Genomic DNA, 20,233 nt, shown 5'->3' with positions numbered 1-20,233 from the left:
ACGTCGCTGACTGCATTCTCCCCCGTCCAGTCCCTCCTTAAGGTTTTTCCCCTCCTGCCGACGATCAGCTGATCCGATGATCAGCTGTGCCGGTATCCCCCTTGCTGTCTTACTGCTTCGCCCAGGAGGCAAAAAGGGGCGCGGAGAGAGAGGGACGGTGCTTCGCGTCCCCCCAGGCTCCATTTTTTGCCTTCTTGGGCCTCAGGGAAGCTTCCTGGGAGCAACACCCCCCCCCCGGAAGCTTCCGAGGCCCCAAAACCGGGGGCGAGGGTTGCTGCAAAAAAAGAAGGCATCGCCCACCCCATCACATGGCCACACCCACCTAGCCACGCCCACAGAACCAGTTGTTAAAAATTTTTAAAAATCCCACCTCTGCCCTGAGCTACAAATATTTTCCTGTACTGACACTTGAAACTGCGGTGCTTGCACTTACAACCACGTTTGCTTAACGCCCACCACAAAAAACCGTTGTAAAATCAGACTGGGTGACACGATTGACACATTTTACAACCCTCGTGGCAAATGACGCGTATTGAGGACTAAGCTGTACTATAAAAAACAACGCCCTCCACTCTTCGGTGGCTCAGTCCGTTTGTGGGTTCCTGCACGCGGAGGCAATCCTACCTGAATGGACATATTCCGTATTGAATTCAGCGTTAAATTCATTCCGTTCCATTTTTTTGGCTTGGTCTTCTAAGACGATGTTGATGGCATCAATAGCTGAAGCTAAGTCATAGGGAGTCAGGTCAAAAGAAGTCAATTCTTCACACAATTGCTCCTGGAAAAAAACCAACAATGAAACACTTCCATTTCGTCAACTCACAGCTACTTTGCATGTTTGTGCCAGGGCAATTCTTGCGCTGCAAAGACAGCGGCATCCATAGAGTCAACAAGAAGAAAATTATCCTTTTTTTAATATGCTTATTGGGCTGCTTCAAACAGGATCCAAATCCTCCTATCCTCCGTTCTGATTGCTGTTGTCAATCAACACCAGATGCTTCAGGACAAGGCATATGCTGTTGCACAATTTTTTTTCCCCCCCAAGGGAGAAGTGTTATAATTTTGCTGTATTACTTCAGGAAAACCCTAAAATAACTTCGGAGAGTCCTTCAATATTCTCCATCTTGCTTCAAATTAAAAAGACTTAAGGGTGGTGTCTCTTAAATTACAAAAGGAAAGAAACAGTGGCTCTAAAGCAAATACCAAGAAGAGTTAGAGATTTAAAAAGGGAATATCGGTTTTTGACAAAACATTTTATTAAAATGGCGGTAAATTTTAGACGGCTGATCCCAGATACTGGTAACTTGGCGGGAACAGAGACACAGACTGGACTCAATAGAGAAGGCGGAGCAATTTTATGGTCACTATTTTGGACCACGAAAGGAAAGACACCAGGAAGAAGTGGTCGGAGTGAAACATGATTGACAAAAAGAAGAGGGAAGAGATTGGGAACCAATAGCCACAAGAGAAGGGGGAAAAAAAAGCGGAAGCAAGCGAGAGAAGGACGACCAGAACGGCAAAACCTATTTACAAATAAAAATGGAAGAAGAAATCAAGTTAATGGCAATAAACATAAATAGTGTCAACTCCGTAACAAAAAGAAAAAGAACTTTCAATAAATGAGAAAGTTAACATTGGACATAATTTGCCAATATTATTGTTCGCATTAAAAAGCAATATAATAAGCTGGTGGAATATCCTAAAATTGGAAAGCTATATGCCTCCCTCACACAACAAAATAAAAGAGGGGATAGCGCAGTATGTAAAAGAGACAATAAGGACGGTGTCTCTTTGTGATAGCGGAAGGCGATAGCTTATGGTTCTGAAACAAGAGTTAAATATTAATACCAAATTCTTTCCCGCAGTGAAGCTATCAGTCCTTTAATCCTATATAACAGGGGTGTTAAAACTCACGGCATCACGTGACGTATCACTTTTTCCCCCCTTCGCTAAACCGGGCATGGGAGTGGCCAGCTCGTGATGCATCTAGCCCATGCGCCGTGAGTTTAACACCCCTGCTACATAACAAGGGTGTCCAACCTTGGCAACTTTAAGGCTAAGGAACTTCAAGTCCCCAAATCCCCCAGCCATGGCTTTTGGGAATTGAAGTTCACAATTCTTAAAGTTGCCAAGGTTGGACACCCTTGTTATGTAGCAGGGGTGTTAAACTCACGGCGCATGGGCTAGATGCATCACGAGCTGGCCACTCCCATGCCCGGTTTAGCGAAGGGAGAAAAAGTGATATGTCACGTGATGCCATGAGTTTTAACACTCATATATATATAGAGCTACTAGCTCGATACCCGTGCTTCACTATGAAACTATGTGGTCGGGCTTATTTTGGGGGGAGGAAAATAAAGGGAAAAATATTCTGCCTCTGCCTAGCAACATCTATCGGTATTCATCTGGCTAGCGTCCTGTCAGTGTGTGAGAGAGTTGAGGGCTGTTTGGAAACCGAAACAGTATTTGCTGTGCGAGCAAGGAGACAGGGCGTGGCTTAGCTCAACTGTTGTGTACTAAAGCTGCTCGGTGCTGTGAAACTGAAACTGAAACTCCTCTCCTCTGCTTGTGTTTTGCACTTGGAAGAGATTTCTTTTTTCCAGGTGGGGAGGGGGAGTCGAACTCCTTAGCATCAGAGCATGTTAATAATAATAATATAGGAAATATTCTAAATGCTCTGAATGGTCATTTCGAAAAATCTTTTCTTAGTGAGCCCCTAGAAGCCAAGAGGAACATACGTGCCAAATTTCAAGTTTGTATGCTTTACGGTTCTGGAGATTTTGTGATGATTGCGTGAGTAGCATTTCGCTTTTAGATACAGTATATAGATTCCTCAGCTTACAACAGTTCATTTAACGGCTGCTTGAAACCACAACAGCACTGTAAAAACTGAATCATAGCCATTTTCACACTTACTACCGTTGCAGTAGCCCCAGGGTCATGTGATCAAAATTCAGCTTGGCAACTGGTTCATATTTATGACGGTTGCAGTGTCCCGGGATCACGTGATCAGGTTTTGTGACCTTGCGAGAAGCAAAATCCACAGGGAAGCCAGATTCACTTCAAAGCTGTGTTACTAACCTAAACTGCACGGATTCACTTAACAACTGTGGCGAGAAAGGCTATAAAATGGGGCAAAATTTCACTTAACAAATGTCTTGCTTAGCAATGCCGATTTGGGGTTCAACTGTGGTCCTACATCGAGGAATCTTTGTCTCTTTATGATAGTAAGGGTGAACGTTTGAGAAAGACATGGCATTTAAATACAACTGTGTGCCTCTCAAGGAGACCACGTATGACTGCGTGTAAGGAAATGTATTCTTATAATTATCACTGGATAACAAACTAGGTTATTTTATCACTGGTTAATCTGCAGATTGAACGTGGTTTCCCAGTTTTCAAAAGAATGCCAATCGCCCTAAATTCAAAAGCAACCCCTCCACATTTTAATTCGAAATGTATTCTTATAATTATCACTGGATAATCTGCAGATTGAACGTGGTTTCCCAGTTTTCAAAAGAATGCCAATCGCCCTAAATTCAAAAGCAACCCCTCCACGTTTTAATTCGAAATGTATTCTTATAATTATCACCGGATAACAAACTAGGTTACTTCTCAGCAGGAATATAATAAAGACGGACTCTCCTTTCGAATTAATCATTTACACTTCGGATTTTTTTCACTGGATAGCAAACAGCCAAGCGAGACTCACCAGTGATGTAAAATCTAAATTCCTTAGATCAGAATACTTGAGCAGGGAGTTTATTATCAGCTTGTTTTGAACAATGATTTGGGAAGGGAAGACCTTCACCAGGCGATACGTAAAGAGGAAATGCTCCCCCGAGAATGAGGCAGGTAATCCTGGATTTACCACCTGTTAAAGTCACGACAGAACCCACAAAGGGTACAGGGAGTCCTTGCCTTACAACAGTTCATTTAGTGACCGTTCAAAGTTACAACGGCGCTGAAAAAAACAAACGACTGGTGACAGTTTTTCACACTTATGACCGTTGTAGCATTCCTAGGGTCGTGTGATCACACTTTGGAAGCTTGGCAACCGGCTCATATTTATGACGGCTGCAGTGTCCCAAGGTCCCACGATCGCCTTTAGCGTCCTTCTGACGAGCAAAGTCAATGGGGAAGCCAGATGTCAGGGGTTCCAACGGATGCCCTAATTCAGTGGCCCCCAACCTTTTTTGAACCAGGGACTAGTTTCACAATTATTTATTCTTCCACGGACCGGTACCTGAGTAACGCGAGACTCCACCGCCATCGGGACGGCTCTTCGTTCGAAGCCGCCCCCCCTTCAACGAAACTAAGGCGCGAGCGCCCAAACACCGCTTTCCAACCGAAAACCCGGAAGCAACCAAAAACCCGGAAGCGCCATCGAAACAAGATGGCGGCGTCATCGAAACAAGATGGTGGTGCCCAAGCTTTGCAACCCAGTAAAAAATGATCCACGGACCGGTACCGGTCCGGGGACCAGTGGTTGGGGACCCCTGCCCTAATTAATTCAAGAGCCTCAAGCCAAGTTTCAAAAGAAATCCCATTATTTATTAGAAGCAACACGTTGGCCCTTTTCCCAAGTGCAGTCGGCTCTGCCCTACGTAATTTACTGCCCACCTATGACCTTGTTTCCCTCCCGCCTCCTCCCAGGGTGTGTCATAAACCACATTCTCCAACTGAGCACTTTCCCCGGGCTGTAGAAAACACGCCTCTCCAGCTGGGCTTGGTAACTTGAGAGACAGTCTAAAGAAAGGTATGCGTGGAAGGTGCTTCGGGTCATAGCAACGAACTGCACCATCAGACCCACTCCTTCTTATGGCAACTCGCGAGCAAGCCAGGAATGCTTTACGAGTTGACACCAGATTCACTTAACCACCGTGTGGCTAACTTTACAATTGTGTTGATTGACTTTATGACTATGGTGAGAAAGGCTGTAAAATGAGGCAAAACTCACTTTAACTTGTCTGTTGCTTAGCGAAGGAAATTTTGGGCTCATTGCCATCGTAAGGTGGTGGGGGCTGCCTGTAGTTCTCTTCATGTGTCCTTCTGGTTCCTTGTGCGCCCGATGGGATAGCCATCCCTCAAATGATGGATCCATAGAGAGCAAGTCATTTCAAAAAGGAAGGAGTGGTCCATTTTGGGGGCAGTTCCAACAACTTTAGCTGCAACCCTGGGTCCTTGTGGCCAGCTCAGTGGGGCTTGTCTTCCATAAGAAGATCTTGCCCACTGCGCATAACTGGAACAATATTGTCACTGAATTGTTCTGCTGCCATATTTTACTTGGACGCTTCGAGGCTGCCACGTTTAATGCCTGGGAATTTGGGAGGGGGGATTTTTTAGCGAGTAGAAGATTAGACTCAACAACATTCTTTCTTAGAAGTCAAGGACAAGTTACTCTGCACCTGGAGAGGCGTCTCTGAAGGAAGGTCTCTGGCTGGGACAACCGTTTGATGGGGCCAAGGGCCTTCAAAGTTGGCAAGTTTAAGACTTGTGGACTTCAACTCCCAGAATTCCTGCGTTAACATGACTGGAGGAGAATTCTGCAAGTTGAAGTCCACAAGTCTTAAAGCTGTCAAGTTTGATGACCCCTGGGGGACATGTGATGGACTGATGGGTGCAGGGAATGGATCTTTGAAGTTCTCTTGAGGAAGGGAAAACCTGGAACTCACAGATTTGGGTTTTCCCAGATGTGCCAATATGACTACTCTCATAAAACAGGACTTTGAGGAAATGCCTGTCTCGGAGTTTATTGGGTTGGAGTTTGTTAGTTGGAACGCTGACATCTGCAATGTCTTTGGTGGGTAGACGCCAAACAGCTGCTTCTACTGGTTGATTTCTAATTTGTGGTTCTCTTTTATGCCACTGTCTGTGACGGGTATTGTGCTGTTGATTATAATTTAATCCTGTTTTGATCCCACTGGGTTGCCCTTGGCTTGTCCTTAACCATAGATGTTTCAATTTTACGGTGCCGATGTGGTTCTAGACTTATTGCGCCCATTTTATTATTTATATATTTATGCTGCGCCATGGAGGTTTTAACTTTGTCATAAACTGCCATGAATCTGTGGGCAGTTGGCAGCCAGGAAACCTAAGAGATAAGGAGCCACTGGTAAGCCTTGTAATAAAATAAAGACAAAGTTCTGTAAAGGACTATGTTCTGTAAAGTCTTCTAAACAGAAACAGCTTAAATCCAACTGGGCTTGTTCGTTTGCTATGAAATAATACTTTAACAGCAGGTTTCCTGAAGAAATGAGAGAAAAATATCATAATATCTCCCATTCCACACCTAAGCTTTAGTAATAGTGGAAATAACCTCAGTATGAGAATTCTGAGGGGGCAGGTGGTAAGACTGTAAAATATCCCCAAATTAAATTTAGAAAAAAATATGCTGCTTCTGCCAAGGAGCTGGTTTTACAGAGTTTATGATTATTACACAAATTGTCTACTACTGCATGTTTTGGGTGATTTGTCCTTTCCATCATTTATTGTTGAAGAACTTGTTTAATGACTGTCCCCATATATAGAGAGAGTTTTCGCGGGTACTTACACGTATGGTATTCAGCTTTGTTCGGGTATTTTCCCACGTCATTGTAGTTGTGCTTTTAAAGTTGTAGCAACGTTTCGGCAGAATCTCATCTGCCATCATCAGGCTTCTGTATTGTGTTCGTCTGTGAGTCAGACTTTTACAAATTTAAAACTGAAACCACTGTAAAAGTCTGACTCACAGACGAACACAATACAGAAGCCTGACGATGGCAGATGAGATTCTGCTGAAACGTTGCTACAACTTTAAAAGCACAACTACAATGACGTGGGAAAATACCCGAACAAAGCTGAATACCATACATACATACATACATACATATATACCTACCTACCTACCTACATATTAATAAGACTTTCCTGCAAAAGGAGACCTAAATGTTTTCCAAAGAACACAATCTAAGAACAAGTCAATTGTATCTTTACTTACCACATTGTGAGCTTCATCAAGTATTATTACAGCCCCTTTTAAGTCCAGGTTATGAGCTCTTCGACTCTATGAAAGAGTAAAACACAATACTCTCAGTTAGTTGCGATACAGGTAGCACTTGACTCACGACCAAAACTGAGCCCAAAATTTCTGTTGCTAAGCAAGACCAAGGTTGTTAAGCGAGTTTATTCTCATTTTAGACCCTTTCTTGCCATGGTTGTTAAGTGAATCACTGCAGTTGTTGAGTTAGTCACATGATTAAGTGAATCTGGCTTTTCCACTGATGTTGCATTCAGAGTTTTGCAGTGTTAATTCAGCGCCAGAAAAATAAACACAGGTGGCTGGTGCTTCGTTTAACATCTTTATAAACATAACAAGTAGATTTTACAAACCAATTATAGATTTCTCCAACATGGTGCAAACTCAGACAGAAGTAGACATGTCACAAGTGCAGAGCATGGCAACTGGCATGAGTTTACAATGACTGCGGAGTCCTTCCTGGAGGGCCAAGTGATTGACATTTCTAACCTTGCCAGCCAACTTCTACCAAGGCAATGGTAAGAAGCCGGGTTCACTTAACAAATGCATGATTCACCTAACAACCAAGGCAAAAAGAGGTCATAAAAATTGAACACCACTCACTTAACAACCGCCTCACTTAAGCAATGGAAATTCTGGTTGCAATTGTGGTAGAAAGCAAGTGAGGTTAGTCAGTGGATGACATCCCTCGAAAATAAGACCTGGTGCCTTTTTGGTGGCGAAAAAAATATATGACAGGGTTTTATTTTGCGGGAAACACGGGTAAGTCCAACTTCTCTGTAGGGCTCAAACACAGTCACTTCTCCATCAGCTTTGTAGGTGCTTCTGACAAAAATACAGATGGACAAAGGTTCAAGGATAATGTCCTCGACCCTCAGATCATAAGGACATCATCCATGTGCCAGGTCCTTGACGACTTGGGTCAGCTCCATAATTTCCACTGTGACCACAAATGTCAGAGTTGATCAAGATTCTGTACCAAGTGAATACAAACCCAAATGCTCCCTAGTAACCAACTTCCACTGAAAAATCTACCTCCGGTTATCTTTGTCACAGAATTTGTAAACGCCAAAGAGCATTTCCCAAAATATACAAATCAGGTTTGGTTCTTTTTTAAAAAATAAATAGATATACAACATATACCTTTGAGTCCAGCAGATAGTTATAAGGCATAAAAATGATGTCGGCTTGATGTTTCAGACTCCGAGAAAGATAATAAGGGCAAACTCTGTTTAAAGAGAAAATTTATAAAAAAAAAAATTACACAATGCTTTCTCTGAGTTAAATTGCTTTCAATAAAGCTTTGTTCTGTTTATCCAGAACTGCCTGCCATCTTTTTAATGGATGATAAAACACTATAAGCCAAGATATCCAATTTGTGGCTTGGCCACAAATTCATTAGTTGCTATTAAGTCAAAATAACTGCCACTTTCCAACTGCAGGGCTATTCCAGGGTTTTGGTTTCATACTGACATGACACTGTTACTTGTAATTTGTGAGTTCCATTTTAGCCTACAACCAAAGATAACTAAACTATGGATAATGAAGCCTTGAGTCTCTGGAAAGATTCTGGAACACAAAACCAGGGGGAAAGCACTGGGGAGGGGCTGAGAAGATTGGTGGGTCAGGACAGTGTTTCTCAACTTTAGCAACTTTTAAGATGTGTGGACTTCAACTCCCAGAATTCTGGGAGTTGAAGTCCACACATCTTAAAGTGGCCAAAGTTGACAAATATTGCAACAGAGGAAGATTGGAAGCATGGAACCCAATAAATATTTTTATGTACATGCAAAATATATTAAAATCTCTCACTATGAACACAGTTCATTAAATCTTTTACTGTAGATAATGAAGCCATATTTACAGAAAGGGAGTTTATTTATCTGCCTATAAAATTCTAAAACTCTTGGTGTTTGTAACCTTTAACTGAATGAAATAGTGCATCACAGGAAAAAACATTTATAACTAAGGTACCTCAAACAGATTAGCTTTCAGAATGCATCCTAAAATTGGGACCTATGGCCCTCGTGAAATTGAAATCTGGCAAACGTTATAAAACATTTTATAACATCAAAATCATAACGCATTTTATGACATAATACAAAGTGTCATAAAACAACTCCCCTGGTCAACTCCTGATGTTTGACTGTTCAATCAGAGCTACTTCCAAGGCAGATGCATCTCCGAAAATCTTCCTGAATTTTTAAGAACTTTTCCAGTACATTAGACGTTTGGCCATACGAAGGCATTTGAGCAATCTGATAAGAAATATCTCTGAAACAATAACCAAAGGCCCACAGATTGTCTAGTATACCAGTAAAACTCTTGAGTCTGTAACCTTTAACTGTGAGATTGTGCACCATGGGGCAACCATTTTTGAACCAAGGTAGCTCAAATGGGTTAATCTATAGAATGCATCCAAAATCTGGCACCCATGGGATTTTAATTGATAAGTTTGTGATCCTTTGAAGTTGTTGCATCACTGTGCTACTGTTCAGTAGACACAACAGTAGACAAGTCCTGCCCTAGTCTACCTAGGAGGTGTGGTAGATCAATCCTACCACATTGGCTGACCAGAGGAAGGTCTGGTACAGTCAAGCCAGCAAGGAGATGGGAGTCACTCCTGCTCCTACTCCTTTTTTTTAATCCTTGCTCATTCTGTTTCTCTGTTTAGGTAAAGAAATACCTCTGGAAGGATGACCCAATGGGACACAGGTAGCTTGGTTTAATTTATTTTATTTTATTTGTCAATTGTTTACAAGATAATAAGTATAAGTGTATACATAGTTATGAATACATGAAATGGGTACATATAAGAAAAATAAAAGAAAAACAAAAGAAACAATAGGACAGGGACGGTAGGCACGTTGGTGCACTTATGCACGCCCCCTACAGACCTCCTAGGAAAGGGGTGAGGTCAATAGTAGACAGTCCAAGGTTAAAGTTTTTGGGGTTTGGGGAAGAAACTAGAGTCAGGTAGAGTATTCCAGACATTGATCACTCTGTTGCTGAAGTCGTATTTCCTGCAATCAAGTTTGGTGCGGTTAACCTTGAGTTTGTATCTGTTGTGTGCTCTTGTGTTGTTATGGTTGAAGCTGAAGTATTCATTGACAGGTAGGACATTGCAATGTATGATTTTATATACCATGCTTAAGTCAGACCGAAGACGGAGTAATTCAAGGTTTTCTAGTTCTAGAATTTCAAGTCTGGTGGCATAAGGTATTCTACAACGAGTAGAGGAGTGGAGAACTCTTCTTGTGAAATATTTCTGGACTTTCTCAATTGTGCTAATATCAGATACGTAATGTGGGTTCCAGACTGATGAGCTGTATTCGAGTATTGGTCTAGCAAATGTTTTGTATGCTCTAGTTAGTAGTGTGATATTACCAGAGAAAAAGCTACGTAAGATTAGGTTAACAACTCTTAAGGCCTTTTTGGCTATGTAGTTACAGTGGGCTCTAGCACTTAGATCATTAGAGGTGAGTATTCCAAGGTCCTTTACAGAGCTTGGATCATCAACAAGATCTTGACTATTCAGCTTGTATTTTATTTTCGGATTTTTTTTGCCAATATGTAAGACAGAGCATTTATTTGTTGAGATTTGAAGTTGCCATTTGTTTGACCATTCTGATACACAGTCAAGAAATAAAATATTATAAAATATTCCATTGCCCCAAAGTGACTCTGGGCAGCGTAGAAGAAATAAAAATAATGGAGAGCATTTGTAGCTCAGGTCCTTCGGTCGGTTTCTTGCAGATGTTTCATTACCCAAAATAGGTAACATCATCGGTGTAACCTCCCCTTCCTCCCTTCGAGCACCGAGGATCAGTTTGGGTCATGAAACATCTGCAAGAAACCGACCAAGCTCAGAGAGTAAGGAAGTCCCCTCAGATAGAAATGTGTTTTTTTTTTTAAAAAATATCATAATATCCAAGTTCACAAACAAATCCAATTCGTAAGGAATAGTAACCCAGACTGAACTAGCAAAAGTTGCCCAATCACATGGCCCAAATGTCTGCCAGGTCTTAAACGCCTTAAAAAAAAAGGCTAACCAGGTCAGAACCGTCCTGATTATGGTTGTTGCATAAAGCGTGTGACACCACAGGGGAGGCCCAACTCCAGGGCCTAACAGGGTGATGCTGTTTAATGGACTCAGAGGATGCCTTCCCTGCTAAAGTTGGTGAGGCGAGCGAAGAAAATGGGAGACAGACAGTCCCACAAATCATCAGAGGTATTTTGCCGTGTAAGGCTTTGTAGTTAGCAACCAGAATCCTACTGGGAGCAATATCGCCGTACAGAAGTAATGAGAAAGGACCCAGACTGCCCACACCACCACATTCTGAATCGGCTGCAGCTCCTCAAGGGAATCCAATGCAGAGTCCATTACGATGACTCGGGCATGAAATCAAGGCCGCTTGGTCCAGGAATACGTAAGAGGCACCTGGTGCCCGACACAAACACTTGCAAAGGTTCTCCTATCCAGGTTGCCATCTGCTTTTCGAGCAGAAGTCGTGAGGCCAGGAGAAGCCCCACGCTGCCCCTCAAGTCTGACTGGGGAAACGATCCTCCCAGGAAGAGCTGAAGATCGGGGAAAAGAAATCTCCCAATTTTGAGGGCCTTAAAACCCACTGTCAACCCTGAAACTGGCTAGACGGTGCCCATTCATTCTTGTCATGGTGAGCCAAAGGCGTACATTTTGCACTGAAGCAATACAAAAATAAAAATGTTTTTATATAATTTTAAAATGTTTTAATCTTAAATTCACATTTTAATGTTAATTTGATTATACTGTACACCACCCACAGTCCCTCTCGGAGATGGACAGTTAAGAATATATATATATGTATATGTATATATGTATATATGTATATATATGTGTGTGTGTGTGTGTGTGTGTGTGTGTGTGTGTGTGTGGATCTTTGGTTATTCAGGTTTTCTCCCGCGTAAAATTGGAAGTGTCTAGGCGACGTTTCGATGAAGTCTCACTCATCATCTTCAGGCTTTGTGCTTCTCGGAGTAATGTGAGCTTGCAGCTGCTTCTTCCTTTTAACTGCTAGTGGGGTGTGACTTGATTGGGTGGGGGCTTGGCTGTGTTCTGATTGGCTGGGGTGTGTTCTCATTTGTTGGGGGTTTGGCTGTGTTCTGATTGGTTGGGGGTTGGCTGTGTTCTGCTTGGCTGGAGGTGTGTTCTGTTCAGGTGGGGGCTTGGTTGTGCTCAGGTTAGTCTTAGTTGCCGGGGATTTGAGCTGGTGAGCTGTGATCCTGTTGTTTGGCTTCGTTCGTGGTTGTGCCACATCTTCATGGTGGGCGTCCGTTCGCTTCATGTTTGGGTCGGAGGGGTTTGAAGCAGGTAGTGATGCAGCTGCGGTACGGCTTCTGGTCCATGGTCGTGTCTCATCATCTGTGTGGGTGTGAGTCTGCTTTCTACGTGGAACTGTGGTGGTAGCATCTTGTGTGGCCCTCGTGGGTGTGGGTCTGCTGTCCTTCATGTTAGGTACTCGTTTGTTAATGAGGGTGGGTTTCCAAATGGCTGGTAGGCGGGAGGTATCATCTTGTTTATTCATGCTGTGTGGGCGTTTTTCTATCTCTATGGCTTCTCTGATTATTCTGTTGTTGAAGTGTTCAGTTTTGGCGATAGTTCTGGTATTTTTAAAGTCAATCTCATGTCCTGTGGCTTTGAGGTGTTGCACCAGGGAAGAGGTCAGTTCTTCTTTTTTGTTTGAGTTCTTGTGTTCTTCAATGCGTGCACTTATTCTTCTGTTGGTTTGTCCGATGTATGCGGTGGGCGAGGCAGTGCAAGGGATTTCGTACACTCCTTGGTTTTCTAACTCGATTTTGTCTTTAGGGTTTCTTAGGATGGTGGATATTTTTCTGTTTGTGCAGAATGCTGTTTTGATGTTGTGTTTTTGGAGGATCTTGCTGATTTTGTCTGTAGTCCCTTTTATATATGGGAGGAGGGCTTTGCCGTTCTCTTGTTCTCTGTCTTGGATTTTGGTTGGGGGTTTCTTTTTGGATTAGGTGGATAATCTTCTTTCTTTGGAATCCATTGGCTGTTAGTATGTTAGTGAGAGTGTGTATTTCGGTTTTTAGGTGTTGTTCATCAGCTAAGCATTTTGTTCTGGAGATGAGTGTCTCGGCTACGGAATTGATCTGTGCTGGGCGGTTTGTATGTGTATTCTTCTGGTAGATGGTATGTCCTAGGGAGCCATTGGATTATTTGTATACTAAGACATCCAGGAAGGAAAGTTGATTGTTGGCTTCTGTTTCCATGGTGAATTGTATTTTGGGGTATAGGCTGTTGAGATGTGTGAGGAAGTTGTTTTTTTCCCGTGTGGTCATCTACGTATCTGAGCCAGAGTTTGGGTTTGTGATCATATTTTTCTAGAGCTTGTGTTTCAAAGTGTTCTATGTAGAGGTTTGTGATGACAGGTGAGGGGGGTGATCCCATGGGTACTCCTTCTATTTGTTTGTATTTTTGTCCGTTGTAGGTGAAGTATGTATTGGATAGGCAGTGGTTGGTCAGATCTAAAATGTGCTGGGGGGTTGTATTTGTTTTGGATGGCTGTCAAGGCTTCTTTTATAGGCACTTGGGTGGATATGACATCAAAGCTCACTAGTAGGTCGCTGGGCTGTAAGTTTTGTTTCTTTATGATCTCAATGAACTGGAATGAGTTTCTTACGTGTGAGTTGATGGATTCTGCATAGGGCTGTAGTTGTTTGGCGAGAATTTGGCTAGGTTTTGTAGAGGTGAGCCTATGGAGTTGACTATTGGTCTGAGTGGGGTTCCTTCTTTGTGTATCTTGGGGAGACCATAAAGCTTGGGGCATCTGGATGATTTCTCTCTGGGTATGATTCTTTGCTGGATTTCTTCGCTGATGGGGGAGGCTTTTATTTTGGATCTGGTGGTTTTTTCTAGGTAGGTGGTGGGGTCTGTGTTTAGGGGTTTGTATGTGGGGTCTTGGGAGTAGGTGGGTTAACTTAGTTTGGTAGTCAGATGTGTTCATAACCACTGTCGCGTTGCCCTTGTCTGCTGGTAGGATTATTATGCTGGTGTCTTCTTTCAGGTTAAGTAGTGCAGTTTGTTCTTCTTTGGATAAGTTGCTTTTGGGTGGTTTGCTGGTGCAGAGGATGTTGGTGATTTAGAGTCTGATTCTGTTAGCATCATCAGGGTTGGTTTTAGTCAGGCTGGTTTCAACTCCGCATATAATGGTTTCTGTGGGGATATGTTTGCGAGCGACAGCAAAGTTGAATCCTTTCGAAAGGACATTGGTTTTGGCTTTGGTAAGGATCTTGTCTGAGATGTTGTGCACTGTTTGTTTCATGTGTGGCTGTGAGGGGGCAGAAGTTTGTTTCTGGCGCTATTGTAGTTTTCTGAGTTTGTTGGTGTGTGTGTCTGTCTTGAGGGTGGTCTGTGTTTCGGCTCTCCAGACAGCGAGTTGTTTGGATTTGTCCCAAAGTGCAGGGTGAATCTTCTTGCTGAGTCTGAGGTGAAGTGTGAGGAGATCTTTGTTGATTTGGTCTAGGAGGAATCTTTTTGTGTGAAGTTCATTTCTAATTAGGGCCAATTCTGTTCTTTTTAGGATACGTTTGGTGGCTGCTGTGTTGGCGTGGAATTTCAATTGGAAGCTTATGGGGATTAAATTTTGATCTCGGCAGTTACGTAGGAATGCCAGGTCACATAAAATGGAAGCTCTTTGGACTTCAAGTTTGTCATAAGTCCTGGTCAGATGGCGGGAGAGCCTCCGGAGCCCAGAGTGGCCATTTTCACCCACCCGGAGGCTCAAAGAAAGCCTCTGGAGCCCAGGGAGAGCAAAAACACCCCTCCCCCACCATGGTGCAGGAGACCGACTAGGCCACGCCCATCACGGCCACACCCACCCAGCAACTGGGCAGGGAACCCTTTGCTAAAAATTTTTTTGAAGCCCACTACTGGTTAGAATGCCGTAGTGCAGGCAAACTCTGCCCACAGTCTACAGTTCGATCCTGTTCGGCTCAAGATTGACCCAGCCTTTCATCCTTTCGACCTCAGTAAAACGAGGACGCAGGTTGTTAGGTGCAATATGCCGATGATGTAAACCATCCAGAGAGTGCAGTAAAGCACTATGGGGTGTTATATAAGTCTCAGTGTTATTTCTATTGTTAGGTGACATTGGCATTGCAATGAAACACAACTTATGCCGAAAGATGACCTTGCCCCAGTTTCATATAGATGTTAAATAAGCGTGAGGAGAAAACAGATTCCTGAGAAATCTCTCACAAGGTCACCTATAATGAGCATTATAAAATTTGCTTTATAGATGATCACAATAAGGCACATAAAATAACTTGAATGCTTCTGCTATCAAGCTTTTGTTTTCAAGGGAAAAGACAGGTACCCCGGGGGCATTCACAGGATCAACAAATGATTTTAAATGCTTTCTGCACAATCTCAGCAAGAGAAAGCGTCAAATTATCTTTGGCTCTGTAAATTGTGTTGGTAAACCTGGTTCCCCTTTCGACATTTCAGCTTAATACGAAGCCCTGCCGTTGCTGAGCTATTTCTCCAAGGAAGCGAGGCAGAGTTTAAGAAGGGACCTGTGTTTGTTTCCATTTTTAACAAGGTCTTCAATGTCCAAGATGGGATCGATCAGGTCTTTCTCGGTGCTTTTTTCTACATGAAAAAGAAAAAGAAAAAAAAAATAGGTTGTGTACTGGAAGTTAATACAATTGCAACCATCGCTGTGCCGGTGTTTCATCCATCAGCGTCAGGCCTTTTGTGGCACACCTGAGGCTTGACAAGACACTGGTACTTTTATGTTAAGATTAGATAATAGAACAGTCCTGGTTTAGTCTTCAGGCTAAAAGAAGCTGGATAGTCAAAATCTAATTTATTTCCTATTTCTAAACCTCCCATCTCATTCCTGACCTACATGGCACTGGTTTTTTAGATTAGATCTACTTGTAGGGCTCAAATTCCACACACACCCCAAAGTAAGAAGGTAAAACGCAAAGAAAAAAAATGGGATTTTAGGTGTGAAAGCTTCAGAGTTTGTCAGCTAACTGAGGCTTGATAATACAGGTAATCCTAGACTTACAACAGTTCACTTAATGACCATTCAAAGTTACAATGGCACTGAAAAAAGTGACTTATGATCATTTTTCACACTTATGACCAATGCAGCATCCCCAGGGTAACAGGGGATTTAAATTTGGCTGCTTGACAACCGACTCGCATTTATGACAATTGCAGTGTCCCGGAGTCATGTGACTCCCTTCGGACAGGATAAGTCAATGGGGAAAACCAGATTCACTTAACAACCATGTTACTCATTTAACAACTGAAATTATTCACTTAACAGTGGCAAGGAAAGTAAAATGGGGCAAAACTCACTTAAGAAATTTCTCACTTTTAGCAATGTAAATTTTGGCTCAATTGTGCTCGTACATTGGGGTCTTCCTGTACCTGTTGCTAGAAGCATCCTCTCCCTGACAAAAGGGCAAGGGGGGGGTAACAACAGGAGGGGGATGACAACCTATGTTATTCTTATACCATGGTAGCTATGGTTATATTAGGCCAGAAAGTGGGAGGCTGTGAGTTCTAGTCCCGCTTCAGGCATGAAAGCCAGATGGGTGACTTTGGACCAATCACCAGGAGATAAAGTTCTAGTCCCACCTTAGGCATGAAAGCCAGCTGGGCGACTTTGGACCAATCACCCGGAGACAGAGTTCTGGTCCGCCTTAGGCATGAAAGCCAGATGGGTGACTTTGGACCAATCACCCGGAGATAGAGTTCTAGTCCCGCCTTAGGCATGAAAGCCAGCTGGGTGACTTTGGACCAATCACCCGGAGACAGAGTTCTAGTCCCGCCTTAGGCATGAAAGCCAGCTGGGCGACTTTGGACCAATCACCAGGAGACAAGAGTTCTAGTCCCGCCTTAGGCATGAAAGCCAGCTGGGAGACTTTGGACCAATCACCTGGAAACAGAGTTCTAATCCCGCCTTAGGCATGAAAGCCAACTGGGCAACTTTGGACCAATCACCAGGAGACAGAGTTCTAGTCCCGCCTTAGTCATGAAAGCCAGCTGGGCGACTTTGAGCCAATCACCCGGAGACAGAGTTCTAGTCCCGCCTTAGTCATGAAAGCCAGCTGGGCGACTTTGAGCCAATCACCAGGAGACAGAGTTCTAGTCCCGCCTTAGGCAAGAAAGCCAGCTGGGTGACTTTGGACCAATCACCAGGAGACGGTGAGTTCTGGTCCCGCCTTAGGCATGAAAGCCAGCTGGGCGACTTTGAGCCAATCACTCTCTCTCTCAGCCCAACTCACCTCACAGGGTTGTTGTGGGGAACATAGGAGGAGGAAGGAGTATCGGATGTGTTTGCCACCTTGAGTTATTTGCAAGAAGAAAGGTGGGATAATAACAAATAAATAAAAACGCCAGCTTTCTGCGCACAACCAGCACCCTTTTTAAATGAAACCCATTGGAATTGTGCAGAGATGCACCTTTTTTTCCGCTGGGCCTTCGTACAATTTATGTTGGAACAGGTGTCAGTCAATGAAAATGATCAGCGACAAGGAAACAACCCGCCTTCTCGGGGAGCCCCGAAGGAACCGGCTATGTTTAATAGGGCTTGAGAGTCTACCTGCCGTGCCGAATCCACTTTAATCAAGGCCTGCTGCTTTCATTTGATTAATACATTAACACCACACCGTTAATTCATCACCCGTCCACGGTTTTAATTTTTTTTTAAAAAAAAAAAAACTGTTCCAAGATGAAAGGGACGCGACACATTACAAGCACCGGGGCTCAGCTGCAAGCCAAGATATCCCTGAGCTTTTTCTAAACTCAGTTTGTGACTGCAGCTTCCACCATAGTTCCTGTTCTTCCAATAGGCTCTATACCGGTAGTCCTCAACTTAGGATCCCAACTGAGCCCAAAATTTCTGTTGGTAAGTGAGACATGTGTTACAACTGAAGAGAAATTGAAGTGAAATTTTGGCCCGTTTTACAACGTTTCTTGCCACAGTTCTTAAGTGAATAACTGCACTTATTAAGTTAGTAACGTGGTTTTGAAGTGAACCTTCAATGTCAGAAAGCTGCAAAAGGGGATCGCGGGACCCCCCCAACACCCTGCAACTGTCATAAATACGAGTCAGTTGCCGAGCATTTGAATTTTTGGTCACTTATCCATGGGGATGCTGCAATGGTTGTAAGTGTGAAAAGCAGTCGTGGGTCACTTTTTTCAGTAATGTTGTTAACTCTGAATGGTCACTAAATGAACTGTTGTAAGTTGAGAACTACCTGTAGTTCTATTAATACAGCAAAGTGTGAAGAGAGAAATAAAATACACTTATTGCTTCAAAACCTCATTATATAACCCATATAGGAAATAGCCCTTATAGGAAAATTGCCATTTATTAAATTTATGTGCCACCCAATAGGGCGATTCTTATTCCTTTGGCCCTTATATAGAGTAGATAGATGGTCTACCAAGCCTCAATCTGATCACGATTATTAAAAAAGAAACATTACTGAGAATCTCCTATGCTGAATAGACCAACCTGTCTTATTTGCCAGCCTAATAATTTGAAAACTAAATCAGCAAATATCTATCCAAATCAATACATGTAAATGCACAATAACATAGGTTGCTTGTATTAATCTTGCTAATTATGCTGTACGTCTACCAAACCCTGACTATGGTGTTGTCAGGGAATTGCACAGATGTCCAAATGAAGTCAGAGATGCCGACACTAACTAACTAAATATATTTAACATTTATCTATCCATCCATCCGTCCATCCATATATCTATTGTCTTTCTATCTATCTCTGTCCATCCATCCATCCATCCTATCTATTGTCTCTGTCTGTCCATTCATATCTATCTCTATCTATCCATCCCTATCCATCCATCCATCCATCCATATCTATCGATTGTCTTTCTATCTGTCTCTGTCCATCCATCCATGCCTATCTATCTATCTATCTATCTATCTCCATCCATCCATCCATCCACATCTATCATATTATCTTTCTATCTATCTCTGTCCAACCATGCCTGTCTGTCTGTCTATCTGTCTGTCTGTCTATCTATCTATCTATCTATCTATCCATCCATCCATCCATCCATCCATATCTATCCATTGTCTTTCTGTGTCTGTCCATCCATCCATGCCTGCCTGCCTATCTATCTATCTATCTATATCTATCTATCTATCTCTATCCATCCATCCATCCATCCATTCATATCTATCATATTGTCTTTCTATTTGTCTGTCCATCTGTCCATCCATATCTATCTATTGTCTATCGGTCTGTCTGTCCATCCATCCATGCCTATCTGTCCGTCTGTCTATCCATCCATTCCTATCCATCCATCCATTCATCCATGTCTATCAACAGCCCGCCCATGTCTATCATCTGTCTGTCCATCCATCAATCCAGCCAGCCAGCCAGCCATCCATCCCAATCTATCAATCATCTATCTATCTATCTGCACAGCAAACAAGACAGTCAGGGAAACGGGAGCCTCATGAGGTAAATGCATAGAGCACACCGAAGAAAAAGGCGGGAAAAAAAGGGAACCTCCCCCCTCCACACCCACAGCAACCAATCACAGCGTAGATTGCCTGGCAAACGCAGCAGACCTGTAACACGTAAGTGCGACTCCCCCCCATCAATAAAAGCCTTATTCAGCCTCAGCCAAGAGCCACATTCCTTACCTTCCATGTTGTTATAGAAGTGACACGAGCGGCTTGACACTTTCATACGACACAAGTGGATCTGCAAATCAATTAAAATCCAGTTCAGTGCATCAAGGGAGCTAAAATAGGTTCATTTAGTGCCCCTTGCTAGCAATATGAGCAGCAATTCCCTGCAGAGCTTTGTCTGCTTAGCTCCGAGATAGCGAACGTGTTATCCTTACATGGGGAATTCTGGGAGTTGTGAAGTCCACAGACAAGTAGCCAAGGTTGGGCACCCCTGCTTTGATAGGAGGCCCCCTACTCTCTTTTCACAACCCCGTAATCCCTTAATTCGGGGTAGGGTTAGGGCGATTAGATTGAGCTGAGCATTTACCGGCTGGCTGCCCTTCCTGACGCCTACGCAGAGTTCACAGCAGATTTTTTTCTTTGCACCTTAGGAGAGAAACATCTTCCGCTTGAACTCTGAACCTTCTGAGCGGGAGGCAAAGGTCTTCAGCACTAGGCCATCGCACTACTCATCGAAAGCCCTCTTA

General features: G+C 43.1%; 1 protein-coding gene across 2 annotated transcripts in view; it reads right to left on the bottom strand.

The window, feature by feature from the left end:
• RTEL1 (regulator of telomere elongation helicase 1) overlaps positions 1-20,233 on the bottom strand; it is a 135,917-nt gene that overhangs the window by 101,500 nt on the left and 14,184 nt on the right. For both annotated transcript variants that reach the window (XM_087928839.1, XM_087928840.1), the window contains exons 6-10: positions 19,719-19,779; positions 15,593-15,668; positions 8,162-8,246; positions 6,980-7,045; positions 625-778 (exon numbers count right to left, since the gene is read on the bottom strand). In XM_087928839.1, the coding sequence (XP_087784965.1) occupies positions 625-778; positions 6,980-7,045; positions 8,162-8,246; positions 15,593-15,668; positions 19,719-19,779 (442 nt within the window). The remainder of the gene's footprint in view (positions 1-624; positions 779-6,979; positions 7,046-8,161; positions 8,247-15,592; positions 15,669-19,718; positions 19,780-20,233) is intronic.

The sequence above is a fragment of the Pseudonaja textilis genome, chromosome 3 (genome assembly GCF_049901715.1).
Source record: "Pseudonaja textilis isolate UNSWEBS1 chromosome 3, rPseTex1.2, whole genome shotgun sequence".
Taxonomy (NCBI): Eukaryota; Metazoa; Chordata; class Lepidosauria; order Squamata; family Elapidae; genus Pseudonaja; species Pseudonaja textilis.
This window is presented reverse-complemented; position numbering and strand designations above follow the sequence as displayed.